This window comes from Spea bombifrons, chromosome 4, assembly GCF_027358695.1.
Source record: "Spea bombifrons isolate aSpeBom1 chromosome 4, aSpeBom1.2.pri, whole genome shotgun sequence".
In the NCBI taxonomy this organism is placed as follows: Eukaryota; Metazoa; Chordata; class Amphibia; order Anura; family Pelobatidae; genus Spea; species Spea bombifrons.
Window position 1 is genome coordinate 95,829,862 of NC_071090.1, and position 15,082 is coordinate 95,844,943.

Sequence of the window (15,082 nt, forward strand, 5' to 3'; positions counted from 1 at the left end):
TACAAGTTTGACATGTTAGAAGTCTAGCTGTAAAAAATGGTTGTTTTTTTGTTAAAGAATTTGACATTCTTTAAGCAAGATCAAAGGGAGATTTGAAGTTTCATACACAGAGACTGTCGATTATTATTATTATTTATTGTTTTATATAGCGCCATCATATTCCTGCAGCGCTGTACAATGGGTGAACAGAACATGACAAGTAGTATATTACATAATAATTTGACTTACCGAAGCAACATATTTTACCCCTATGACAGCTGTGGGCATACGTTAATACATTTCTACAAATCCTCTAGATTGTAAGCTCCTTTGAGCAGGGCTCTCCTCACCTGTTGTCTCTGTTAGTCAATTTGTTATGTTACATGCTACTTGTAATGTCTTGTCTATCCATTGTACAGCGCTACGGAATTTGATGGCGCTATATAAAACAAGAAATAATTTCCAATGTATTCTCCACTGTACGCTGCCCATCTGTGTCACACATATCCTACCCAGGGCCGGCCTTTGGGGTGTGCAACCTGTGCGACTGCACGCCACTGCCGCCGCGGGGTCCGCCGCAGCGCGGTCCGACGCCCCTGCCGCCGCGGGGTCCGCTGCCGCCAGTATGGGGGCACCCGTACCCCGCGGCGGCAGGGGCGTCGGGCCGCGCTGCGGCGGACCCCGCGGCGGCAGTGGCGTCCCTCCAGAGACGGACAGTAATGTCCGCCGCTGGAGGAGCAGGCTCGCAAGGGAGCAGTATCGGAGGTCTTTAACAGACCTCCGATACCGCTCCCTTGTGATCCCCGCGGAAACAGCTGCTGTGCGCCGGGTTTTGCTGTCAGATCCCGGCGCACAGCACTGAAGCCGCGCCCACCGGTCTCCGTGCCCTCTGACCCGGAAGAAGAGAAGACAGAAGAACTAAGAAGAAGAGCGAAGAGGAGGCAAAGAAACTGAAAGAGGAAAGGTAGGAAAGCATAGAGTGACAGTGAGAGTGGATTGGTGTATATGTGTGGATTGGTATATATGTGTGGATTGGTATATATGTGTGGATTGGTGTATGTGTGTGGATTGGTATGCGTGTGGATTGGTATATATGTGTGGATTGGTGTATGTGTGTGGATTGGTGTATACGTGTGTGGATTGGTATGCGTGTGGATTGGTGTATATGTGTGGATTGGTATATGTGTGGATTGGTGTATATGTGTGGTGTGGATTGGTGTATGTGTGTGGATTGGTATATGTGTGGATTGGTATGTGTGTGTGGATTGGTGTATATGTGTGGAGTGGATTGGTGTATATGTGTGGATTGGTGTATGTGTGTGGATTGGTGTATATGTGTGGAGTGGATTGGTGTGTGTGTGGATTGGTGTATGTGTGTGTGGATTGGTGTATATGTGTGGATTGGTGTATGTGTGTGGATTGGTAAGTGTGTGAGAGTGATGGGTGTTATGCTGTACCATTTCCAATGTATTTGTCATTATATAATTATGCTCTAAAGTACATCATAACTCCCATCACTCTATACTGTTCCATACAGTGGCAGAGCTGGGAGGCAGAGGCCTTGCACCCTCACCGCAGGACTTCTGAAAGGTAAGTGAACTTCAAAGAGGGAGAGGGTAGATAGTTAGGAGGGGGTAGATAGGGAGAATGGAGTGAGACGGGGTACATAGGGCAATCATACTCCTATCATGCCAAGTAGTCTACGAGTACATCCTGGAATCTGCGGGCATGATAAGAATGTGATTGCTGTTAATCATATATATATATATATATAAATATTGTTATTTAATTGTTTTGTTATGTGTTATGGTGTGGGGGGGGGGGTCATATTCGGTTTCGGCCAGGTAAATGCTGCACTTTTGGTTTCAGTCTAGAATTCGTTTCGGTGCATCCCTACTACTAAGCCAGACAATGAAGTGGTAGGCCTACATCACATCAATGTTTGGCGTAGTATATAGTGATTGGGGTTTTGTTACAAGTTTTGATTCCTTTCTTTTTTTGGGATGGGGGGGCGCCAGACGAGTAGTCCGCACAGGGCGCCAGAACACCTAAGGCCGGCTCTGATCCTACCATGCTGGACAGGCTGACATATCACTGAAAGTGGACATTGCCAGGAACAGAAAAGCTATGATGGGACAGCCTGATGACGTCAGTGCGGCCGATCGCTGGGCATAGCTGGAGTGGAAGATTGCTTGAGCCAGCCAGCTGCCCAACGGCCATTTGCCCAGTGGGCTATATGGCCAGTCCGGGCCTGGGCTTTGCCTATAGGAATAGCCATATTGAAATAATATTTTGTCCAGGACTATCCCTTTAAAATCGTGTCTTTCAACCAATGTTTTAAGGAACATCTTTTTTAATCTTGCATTTAGTATCAGTATTACACACAGGTTAATGTTAATTGTGCATGAAAAGAGTAGTCTGTCTTTTTTCACCATTTCCATTAAGTGGATCCAATCTTATCATCTTTAAAATAACGCCACTGTATTTTATGGTCAATATATTCATGGGATTGGACTCAGGCAATCAATAGAAAAAAACTGTTATGAAAGAGAAAGCAATCTCCCTGTAATGATGCGACAATTTGCACAAAGAATAAAGTGATTTCTTGCCTATTATTTCTTATTTAGCACCAATTTATTTTGTGGACTTGCAGAAACTATGGCAATACGGTCCCAAAAAGCAGAAATAAATAATGTAACGGTAATAACACAAGACAAGCAGAGAGACAGCTAAATGTACTGTATTAGTATGTGGTTCAATAAGTAAAGTGGGGGGCAGCATCAAAGAGCTCTACCCTTTGACCAGCGCCAGGGAGTAATGCTTCATGCGGCTCGGTGTCAATAAATAAGGCAAATCAAGTCACTACATCACAATCTGCAGAAGTGACATTTAACACAATCCTTTGATTAAATGTCTCACAACTGTACCAACGCCTGCTAAATATTAGATTGATCCCCCCCTAAGCTGTATATTGATAAAATCAGGAGGTCGCAGCTTTGTTTAAGAAAGAAAAAAAAAGTTTAATGGTTTAATTACTCATTGTTGTGGCCCAGGGGTCATGAGTTTCCTTTAATTATATTTGGCACACTGTTAATCAGGAATATTAGTTAATCACATGCTCATCTAATACAAATTTGCACTTTTTTTGGACAGATTTCTCTAAACATTGATTTAAAGCCTGCCAAAACGTACTCTTTTTTATGTAAAATGTCTGGTAAATGTAACTAAGCCCAGCAATATACAAATAGTGCCCTATCTGTGCTATTTGGAAGGCTGGTAAAACGACTAGTGTGTTCTAATGACATTGGAGGAGACAATGTTAACTATGGTTTCTCCTAGAGAACGGGGAGGAGCGGAGTAGGTATGATGTCATGAGTAGGTATGATGTCATATCCCAACACTCAATAGATGGCGTACCGTGCAAGAGAGTACTGTAACAGGGTTTGTAGAAACAGACCTAGCACTCCCTTCATTTGGGGTCGGTTAGAAGGAGATCAATGATCTCCCCAATCATCCCTGCTCATCCAGCGGCAGACAGTCCTGTCCGTCTCTCGAGGGAACTGGCAGGGTGACGGATACCTTGCCGACCACTGATGACTTTCCCTGCTCAAACACCACACCACAGTCTGTTCCTCCATGCGTCTTCCATTCTATTCCTTACCACAAGCAGTCTTGGTGTTCGTCTATTAGATTGGGTTAAGATAACAGAGCGAACAGAGCGCATACAAATGGCTAATATGCAGTGGCCTGAAAACATTAAATTATGCAAAAACTTGAGCTGTTTAAAAAAAAATAGTGGGATTTCCCCTTTAAAATGCAGTGGGAAAAGTATATTAATTCAGATCTCTAAATATATCCTGTAGCGCTCTCGTGGTGTACGGTTGCGAATGGAAATTACTCGGAGCAGTAATTATTAATTTCTGGAGTAATAAAACATGTCATTTTACAACACGGAGATCTGAACTGAGTTCCTGGATGTGTCTGATTGGGTGTCAGAATAATTAAGAGAAACACACATATTGCTTAACAACGGGGTGAGGCGGTAGTTTATTATTCTAGACAGAATCAAGCATATGCGGATAACGCAGCGGCAGCTCTGTTCCTTATAAGCCAAGATACAGAGAGTACTTTATTTACTCTTTCCTAAATGAAGACTGGGTGTGGGGGGGGTATTCCTGTTTATTCTATACACCCCATGTTCTAAAGGGGCATCTCAATACCGATTTATCGCATACGTTTCATGCAGCAAAATATGCAAAACATATTTATATAATAATTTAACGGACTGCATTTATAAACATTTTGGATAAGAAATAGAGCATTAAATCAGATTAATAATTCATAAATAAAACTGTTTTGCAGTTTTCTGTTTTACATGCCATGTGGTTGCTAGTATTAAAGTGCTATTTTAAAGGAAAAGGTTGACTTTTGGCCCTGTTTATTTCAAGTCAACATCAATAATGTCGTAACCTACAAGTGAATGTTGCACACATGCATAAGCCAACGTTAAATACACAATAGTATTAGGTTTATGCTAACTTGCTACGGACTGTTTACAGAGCGGAGTATACCGTTGTGTTGGAATTGCCACTTCAGGCCAATACACGTTGCGCAATATGAAATCCATCGTCTACAATAAACCTTGGGTTTAACACACGGAGAAACGTAATCTCTACTGCACTCAGTGCCAGCTGTTCTCTCATAGGTTTAACATTAAGTATCAGGAACGCGATCTGAATGCTCTCCAATCTCTCAACTGTCCTTGGCAAGATCCTCTGCAGCTTTTGTGGTTCTGCTAGTACTTTCCATGTGGCCTCAAGAATTCAGACACTGTGGTGGGGTCTTTAGATGAGAAGCTCCTTTAGATGAGCAGCTTCTGGCCAAAAATATTGTTGTGAATGGAAATGTACAGTGAAGTGATGCTCCTAAATATTTAAATTTTGGTCCCAGGCACAAAGGTTTTATGAACCTCGAGCTCTTGGATTTGTAAGGGAAATAAGCCCTGTTTTTACTGGAAAACGGCTAGATCCTTCAGGTTGTTTCTACATCCCACGTATAGAACACATACTATGCCAAAGCCAAATGTGGATTTCCAAAAAGATGGTTCTTTTCTAGAGTTGTTGAGCACATTTCAACAAATAAATTGACTGTTAGATGAAACCAGATGTTATGTTATGATATAAGAGTTTCAAGATGTTGGAACAGGCAAGTAATGGAAATGAGAGATACATAGACTGGTGCCAACAAGACAAGGTGAGTTGTGTCACTGACATCGGGCTGTTTTGCTGGGACATCGAAAAGCAGCTAATGGTGTAACTGGCAGTAAGAGAGTTAAGCTGAAATATTTTTTATATGGTTTATATAAAGCTATGTTTAGCAATGATGTATTCGAGCTGAATAAACTCATCCAACATAAGCTATCAATAATACAAATGCCAAACAGAAGAATACACAGGGACCTAAGTAGTTCTTACAGCGAGTTCTTACAGCAGTCTTGTGATGAATGGGTGAATGGGAAGAATCCCAGGATCATCCAGTCGAAGCTGACACCTTCAGAGTTGAAAGTGCTGCTTGAATAAAGGTGATTTAATTCAAGTTCACTTGAAAATCACTTAAAAAGTAGTAGCTTTTGTAATGACCATTTCCAGAACCATCTGGACTAGTGAGAAGTCGCTACAATTAAAGCTTTTTGAGGGGCTAGTAAATGATTAATATTTGAAGAGCGCTACGGAATTTGATGGCGCTTTATAAAACGATAAATAATAATAATGATAAAAGAGTCTCAAAATTAAAAACACCTTAAAGGAGTTCTCAGCTTAACATTAGGTATGAGAAGCAAAAGTGCAGTATGATATAGTATATATAGTAAGAGCACCTCACAACGCCAGGGACCTGGAGCAATTGCTCTGTGTGTTCCACCATTAATCTGGAGATCATATAGAAAAGGAGACTGGAAACTAATGTAATATGTATCTGTTAGCCAGCACAATGAAGGGATGAAATTTCTTCTTCTATACAGTGCAACGTTATCATTTTTTCCCCATGATACTGCAAATTACCATGGGAGGGGGGGTGCGAGACTAGAGTGGATTTGGACAGAGAATAGATGGGATTTGGCAGAGGGAATAGGTATATCTCAACAGGAATGAGAATGTGCTTTTCCAGACATTCCTGTGGGATAGAAGTGATGGAATTACGCAATATTGACGGTAACTCCTCTGAAACCGAATATTACTTTTCTTCAGTTCTAGCTTCAAGATAATGTCCGTGTGAAATAAGAATGTGTTGGGCAAACCACAAGGTATAGCAATGTATCACATAATTACGTGTGTTTCTGCAGCATCCAAAGCCTTTTAAAACAGGACCAGGTGTCTTGGTCAAGAGATGACACGGCCTGTTTGTGCATCCTGACACTAATGGCACTAAATTGTACGTCGCTCCTCAGGCACACTAGGCCTGTGTTTGCTAAAATTGGTTATTTTAGCAGCAGAGCAGCTTCAGGGGCCAACGGTTAATGTAGAATTTCCAGGAATTAACTGGGGAATAATTTTGCAATTTTCATCGAAAGACCCGCATTCTGAATACAAATAGACACATTTGTCAAGTAAACCAGCGCTGTTTATGACGCTTCCTTCTTCACAACATTTTTCCGCCAGGACTTTGATTAAAAAGAAAGCAAGACTTATCTTTGATGACCACTGACCATTTTTTTCTTTCAATGGCTCTTCTCCTAACGTTTTTTTCTCTAGCCTGCTGAAATTGCAGCTTTGAAACTCAATAGACATTTGCTGCCATAGAAAGCGATTATTTAAAAGGTGAAGAATGGAAAGTAACTGCTTTTGGTCTAAGATAAAATAAAAAACAGAATGTGAGTGAAGGAAAGTATTAAATGGATATTGAAGGGGCGTTATTGTTCTTTAAAATTGACCTTTCAAGAAATAAACAATAACTTTATGCGATCGAGATCAATATATATATATATATATATATATATATATATATATATATATATATATATATATTTTGTGCTACCCTAATTGCTGCCAAATGTATAGGGGAAATGGTACATTTACCTCACGTATCTAGCTTATACCTATATACTTGCCAAGATTCTAGCAAGCAGGGATCGGGAGTCATGAGGTCACAAGAGTTCGGAATCGTAAATGTTTACATATCTCTTAGCTCAGTATGATATTTTAAATTAAAACAGTAAAACATCGCCGGTGCTTTATTTTAGCACTGAAAGCAGGAGAAAAACCGGCCTCTTATGTTTCTACCATTTTGAGCAATTTGTAGTTTATATTTGGCTGTCACTCAGTGATAATCGAGGCAATGTGTATAAAAAATGTGTCATGAATGATAAATAGCTTGTCTCATACTTTATCACAGCAGTTACCATCTAATGTTTCATCATTTGAAAAGGTTTGGTTTTTGTCTTCTTTTCATTAAGCAATCCCCATACATGTGTACACATATATATAATGTTGACCCTCTCGATAAAAGCTAAAATTTTATTGGATACACGTCCCGTTTTGTTAGAGGAACAGGTATCCATTTCCATTCGAGGTTGCTAATGACACTACCAGTATAGTAGATCTTGAAGATCTTACTGTCTGACCAAATCCATCTGAAAATGGATCTCTGAGATCCTGAAAGCTTCTATAACTTCTATGTTGGCCCAATAAAAGATAACTAAAAACTCCATTTACTCTTGAGCTAATGCAACAATATCCATTTTTTGTGAAGTTGAATAGTAAACCGGGTAGTTTCATCCACAGTTAACACCAGGTGATTGACTCAAGCCCAAGGAGTCTTAACTGGAAGAATTGTATTCAAGCAGGACAGGGATACTTCAAAGTATATGTCTAAAGCAAAGTCTATGTGGAACGGTCAAATAAAGTTAAAAGAAGCCTTTACTTTATTCTTATCATCAAATAATCCCTTCTCTTCACTGTAGGAGGGAAAGAATAAGAGAGGTGAGGGTGGTATACATAGCCAGCTATGTGTAGCATGTATTTGTGTGCCTCAGGTCCCAAGGATTTGCGTACAGAGAGGGTTTATCTATGTTTGTAATTATGCCCGGTTGTCTCTGTTCTCTTCTCTAGGTATATGGCCATTATCCATCCGCTGAAACCAAGGCTATCTGCAACCGCTACTAAAATAGTGATTTGCGTCATCTGGGGATTTGCATTCTCCTTGGCGTTTCCGCTGGGATACTACGCAGAGGTGGAACGAATGTTTGATCGAGAAGTGTGTTATCTGGAATGGCCCGGATATGAGTTAAACCGGAAATACGAAAAACTGTGAGTCTGATATGTCGGTTACTAGAAATTGATGACAGCATGTTCACTGCTCAGCTTTCAGCGCCCAACCACTTCACGATCATTTTCATCTACTTCACCATAATGAACGGCTTGGCTAAAATGCAGTGTTTTGTATAGAATTGTACCAAGTCGTTACAATGTTTACTATAATTGAATTTGCAGTAAGAATGAAATATTAGCACAATCTAATTACTAAAAATGAGAGCTCTAGGTTCCTCATGTTCTAAGTACTTTGAGGGCCACCTAATAAGCCCTGCATTTACTCGTCTGCACAGTGTGGGCTGTCATCAAGGGTCTGCTATGAAATATTTGCAGCAGTAGTACAAGGTAGACTTGGTGAAAAGTAAAATGTTCTTTCAACAAGGGGTTACAGCACATTCTTGAAATGGATGGGTGGATCGTTTGGATAGATCCCATCTAACTTTTATAGTTATACCACCCGGATCCACTACTTAAATAAATTTAAGTATTGATATCCATTATATCCATTACACATAGCCAACGGGTAGCTTTCTGGTTGTGAAGCTATAGCTCCCATGAAGTTCAGACAACATATGTGGTCTCCTTTTCAATTGTGATGCCTGCTGAGAAATGTGGATGATGTACATCTAAGAGACGGAGATCTACTTAGCTCATGCTAAAATAAGTACAGTAATTGCAAAACGGTACTTGTGTATTAGCGGTGAAGGGAACCACCTTACAATTCAAAAACCTATTATTCTATACAACCTGGCTAGTTCAAGAACAGAGAAAATGTAAGCAATCATTTAGTAAATAGCCAGTAATAATGCTTAACAGTTTCTTAACTATAAGATCATCCCGATGTTGACGGAAACATCTTTTGCACTATAAAAAGTGTTCATTTTCTTAGGCTATTGTAGCGTAATCTCTGCCATTATTCCGCTGCCTTGTGTTAATTTACAAATACTCTTATTTTACACTTACCCGCTTATCTTTTGCATCAGCACAATAGCCATGCTGATCCTTCCACGTATGTGAGTTTTATTATGTCTGCTTTGTAATTCTGCCACAATACCCTTATCTTCTATTATCATCTGGCCTCGGTTTCTCTGCTTATACAAAGTGTAATCCTGCCCAAGCATGCATCCTCACTAATGGTTCATTCAATAGCAGGCTGCTTATTGCTTTGAGATATTAAAGCAGTAAATTATATTTCCCGCAGATCAGCCTGCCTGCTTGTAAAGGCAGGCGGGTAATGCTTTACAATGTAACACTACAAGGGCGACACTACTTTATTTTTAAATTGGGAAAACCAATGTACTTGTGTCTACATGGTGCTAAAATTTAATTTGTCAGATTTTTACCTCCTCGCATCAATATTCTGGCTTTTCATACATGTTTCAATAACAGCGGAGATCGAAATAACACAGGTATATACAATATATTTTGGCCTGCTTAACATCTGAAGCTAGAGCGTGCCTCCCAAGTGTCCCGTGTTAGAAGGGATAGTCCCTCTTTGGGACCCATCTAGGTCTTTCTTTCCTCTCTTGATGTTACTTTTTCTTAGCAAACACTGTTTGTTCGGTATGGGTGTATAGTGTGTAATATGGTAATGTGTATAGGAAAATCAAAGTGTGTACGTTAAATGCATTATTTGAGAAATAGTATTCAATAGGTCACAAAGTCCTGGTAAAACCTTCCCCTTAGCCACACCTCTAACTAAAATGCCTTAATTAAATCCTTAAAATGATTTCATAAATAATCCCGTCACAATATGGAGGCTGCCTGAATTCATTTTTTTTGTGTAGACAAACTAGTCGTTGTATGTGGAACTGCAAGTCAAACAAAATAACTTCTAGTAGTGGCCACTAAACAGGCCTTGTCTGGCCAACTGGCAAACCAACCACATGCTTGGTGGGTTGGTGGCAGGAGGCATAGGTCAGTTAAAACTGGCTTGATACATGCAGCCATATGCATGTATCCAGCACACTGGATTTTTTTTTTCGGCTGCAGGCCTTAAAGGCCCAGGTTCTGATTTCAATTCCCAGTCTGGTCCTGCCACCAAAGCAGAGCAAACCAGGGGGCAGTGGTCGTCTGCTAGCCCACCTTCCAACACTACCCTGTCTAAAAGAAACTAATGGACTTGACCAAGTATATCTCCATCAAAATAACAAAAGTTTCCATGCCCCACCCCAGCTCCATCATGCAAACCAGGGGTGTCCAACCTGCGGCCCTCCAGCATCACCCATAATGCTCTTTCAGCTAAAGGGGCTTGATGAGGAGTATGGGCGATGTAGTCCTGCAGCAGCTGGAGGGCCGCAGGTTGGACACCCCTGTACTAAACAATATGTTGCATGAACAATCATTACATAAATGTAATTGAACTAACCTATTTTATGCCTTGATAATCTGTAGGAGAGGCAACAGTTTAAAACCCAAAAGGACTTTCCACCTAGGAGACATTATTTACTGTATGTGTCAGTAACTCAGGATGTATTGGTATTCTCTGCCTGTACATAGTAGCTCATTTTTCACTATAACCACCGTTTATCAGCTATACTGTAGATAAAAACCCAACTGTAAAATCTCAGTGACCCTCGACAAGGGCGCATGTTGTTCACATCCTTATTGATTTATGTTTTGTTGTGAGAGGCCACTCCATTGTGCCACCGACTGCAACCTATTTTGGATCCAAGGCAACTCGCTGACCCCTTACATTTATTACACCTTGTCCTTGTCTCCCAAGCATCGCCGGTTCTGCACGGAAGCACAGATAGATGATAGAACAACCTGTTCTACACCACCGACCAACCGCTACCTGCCTCGAAGCTCATAACATTATTTCTACATACTTTGCCATTATACATGGTTGTTACCCAGCATGTTCTCCTGTTCTGGAAGCAACTTACCACTGGCTCCTAATATGTCTGATTGCTGTGTTTTTACTGAAGTAACCTACGGCTTAGCAAGAAAAAAATAGTGCGATTTCCTAAATAAGGCACCATATGGGATTGTTTTAACCTCATCAGATTCCCCCTCTCCTGGTGCCTCCATAAACTGGACAGGATTACAAGTTCGTGTTCCAAATCGCCTTGCAAAACATACGATGTGTAGCCATCAAAATCATATTGTGTTTACAGAATTTTACAACAATACGTTAATGTTGGCTCTGTAACAAAAAGGGGATAGCAGACAGGATGAAATATGATGCTCATTCTTGTCAGTCCTGACTAAAATCATAATCCCATGATTTATGCTCAGTTCATTCTTGTTCTCCTTATAAAGTTGTAACCATCGATAATGATACCTACTGGACTATACTACCCTTTCACTCCAATTACTCTCTACTTTACCCGACCCTACTTTAGATTAGCCTTTAAACTACTGTACAATGTCACTTTTTGTAACAACAATTTGCGTTATCTTTAATATCCAAACAGTTTAAAGCCAGCCCCCCCCCCAAGAGTGCAGGGCTGGCAAGGGGGTGCAATGGACTATTGTTTCCTGACTTTGGGCCACTGCCTGAATCTTTATTATGTGTTTTACTTGCAGTTATATGTATGGCCCCAGGAGTCTCTGGTAAAAAGGACTGAATGATTTCTTTATTCTCGTTATATTAAACTCTTAGGGGTGAGACTGTATAGTACACATTGAGCATGCTTTAGGCTGAATGCTGACCGCCCTCCCCTGTCCCATAATTCCACTTTTCCACAGAAGAAGGGGAAAACCTCCAGATCACCAGGACTTGGAAACTCCCTAGAATTGTTTTCATATATCTTTTAGGCAACGTATCCTTAAACAAGGTACTTTAGTCTTCAATATTGTCTATCTTTTTTTTTTTTAAGTGGATCTTTCACTTAAACATTTGATATTCAATAAATGCTTTTAAGAAAGCCACTTGCCAATTTTTGTTTTCTCTAATGATTATAAGATTGAATTCAGTGGCATTTAATGGCAAAACTTGAATAACTAACTATCCTTTGTGTGCACTTGATACTGACTTGTTCCTAGCAGATAAGTTTAACAAAAAGAGAGGAATAATTTAGTGGGGAGGAACAATCACGCAAATCCTAAGAACAGGAAGTTAAAAAGACCATTTCACTAGTATAGACATACGTTGGAGTAAGTTGTAATGAATATATATATTTTAATCTAGAAACATATTTGCTTAGGTATACTGAACTGTAAAACGTAGAACTTTGTTTTCGCTGACAGCTTTTTAAAAAAAATGAACAGCAACTTGGCCTGCAGTCTCATCCTGAAAGTCCTCCACTTTATTAAAGCTTAATCAAAACACAAATCGCCTTACATTCACTTTTGTTACTAAAATGTCTAAAATGATGAAGTCATGTGAAGTCCCACTGTACTCACCGAGCAAGCTTCTAAGACACTGGAATAAAGTCTAGATAGATAGACCGTCCTCACATAATCACATACTGTACCTCATACTATTGCCCCTCAATATTACTGCAGTTGGACCTCTCAAGGTTGTCTTCTCTATTGAGGGCCTTCTTTAAAGCACCTAGACACACTGTTGGCTCTGTAGAACAGTACAAATCTCATACCAACTGAACAGCTTATATACTTGTACTTCCCTGCCTATCTTATATTTCCCACTGCTCCATTCCCTACATTAGCATATTTTTGGCATGTAGGATGCTATATGGCCACCAGCAACATGAATTAAAATTGGCAATATCTGGTTGCTCCTAAATATCAATGCCTTTTACCACACCTTGCGTGTCTCTTTACTTATTAACATCTTCTGTTGACTAATGTATCTAAAGGCATTTAGCGTGCAGATTATCCACAGATCCAAACCCCAGGTTGGCAGATCATGGAAATACTTAGTTGATATGTCAACTAAAGCACTGTAGAAATACTTACTATCCATTAGGGCAAGGTTTGTTCCATTACAATTATCCAAGACATAAAACAGGTCCACTTTCTTTCATGGCAAGTAGTGATCATATGCTGTTTGGATTTGGAAACGATGCCACCCAGAGAGCAGTAGAACAAATCTTCTATAGGTTGGTCTATCTGCCCGAGACTCGACGCACTAAAAGGGGGATATCACCTCCAGATTGGTGGCCCTGTCTCCCAGGCAGTTTATTTATATTAAAAGATAAAGTCTCTCCAGTGCTACAACAAATGGATAGAATGTTTTAAAGAAACAAAATACTCTACTCGGGTGGCAGAAATAGATATCACCTGGGGACCTCAAACACTATAAAGGAAATGAAAAATGATTTGTATTTATTTATACAACAGATAGGGATGGCGGAGCTTCTCAAATTCGAAAAAGAAACCTATTTTGAAAGAAAACTCATTTTGAAATTCCAGGAATTTCGATCCCCATTCGGAACTAACTGACTCCATAGACCAGGCATTAGAACCTAAGCAAAATTAATAATAATAATAATAGAATATTGCAAGGCATTTTTTAAATGAATATAAATTACATTTTCTAACCGTGTAGCCATTATTGGAGGAAGATACTTTGTTGCTAGAAGGGGCTACTATACGACTATATAAAACCATGCAGGTATGCCACGTTGCACATTGGTGTATGCAAAGCTTTGATTCCTTGAAAGCTGATGTTACCTGCTGGTAGGTTAGAATTGCTATCTGGGGTACGGTCTTTGGGGTGAGCCTTATCTCACTCCCCTCCCCATACAGACCAACACATTATTTATCCAGTTTATTGTGCAAGGCCAGACGCATATAGAACAAAGAATAAAATATATAAAAAGGTGATAATTATTGACCTTATTTGCATGCGCCTACCCAGAATCCTTTGTGGTTGTGGCAGGACCATGAGATTTCTGAGGGTAAAACAAGACGTCTGGCTTGTCTGGTGTCTGTAGATGAGTGTTTAATAATACTTCTACTATACACACACACACACACACACACACACACACACACATATATATCTATACATATACTTTTAGTCTTGAAGCATGTAGCCGCATGTAAATGAGCAAATCTGGTCTACGACAGGTCTACGGTGCTCTCGGCCATGGGCCCAGTGGCCATTTATCCAGTGCGCTTGATGGCCTGAGGGCTACCACTAACCATGAAGCAAGAAATATGTGATTAATGTGTATGACAGTAGTATGTTAAATAAAACACAGCCCTGCAATTCATGCATTTAAAATATGAAATGCGAGAACCCTAAGAATATTCCCAATGTACTATTTGCTGCAGAATTATTTCAAAGCTGGGGAGAATTCCTCACTAAATGCAAGACAGAGATCTGATTTCTCCTGGGTCTACAGTCTTTCAACATTTATATTCATTCTTGGTAAATCAACTTGAAAATTTCATAATGTTGATATATATCACTTCTACAGAATGAGGTCAATATTATCGAAATACTTAAACCACGTGTCATACTTGCCATATATTTTTTTTCCTGCAGTTTTAGAATTTCCATAATTAACATAATCAAATAATCGAGCACATCTGAAATGGCCAAGTGTGCTTATAAGCACGGCTGGGGAAAGACTTCAATCAAGGCTTCTTATGTGGCTGTGACTTATTCATAGATCTACATAACTAAGGTATTCAGAGGAAAATGAGTACATTTAATTTACTCAGTTTAACCTATAAAGGCCCTTTCTGCTATATCACGCAATTATTACGACTTTTAGAGCCGTTGAACACTTTGATGCATTCATATCCACCAAACATTCGCACTCCACTCTTAGAAAATAGGGATTTGGTGCCAAAAGAGGGACTGTCTCTTTTGAACAACGACACTTAGAAGGTATTCTCCACATTCTCTGTATCACTGTACACTTTAGACTGTACTT

The 15,082-nt window shown here is 39.9% G+C and overlaps 1 protein-coding gene across 2 annotated transcripts in view; it reads left to right on the plus strand.

Moving 5' to 3' along the window:
• Positions 1-15,082, plus strand: part of LOC128492634 (substance-P receptor) — a 95,287-nt gene that overhangs the window by 43,343 nt on the left and 36,862 nt on the right. For both annotated transcript variants that reach the window (XM_053465253.1, XM_053465252.1), the window contains exon 2: positions 8,085-8,282. In XM_053465253.1, coding sequence (XP_053321228.1) covers positions 8,085-8,282 — 198 coding nt within the window. The remainder of the gene's footprint in view (positions 1-8,084; positions 8,283-15,082) is intronic.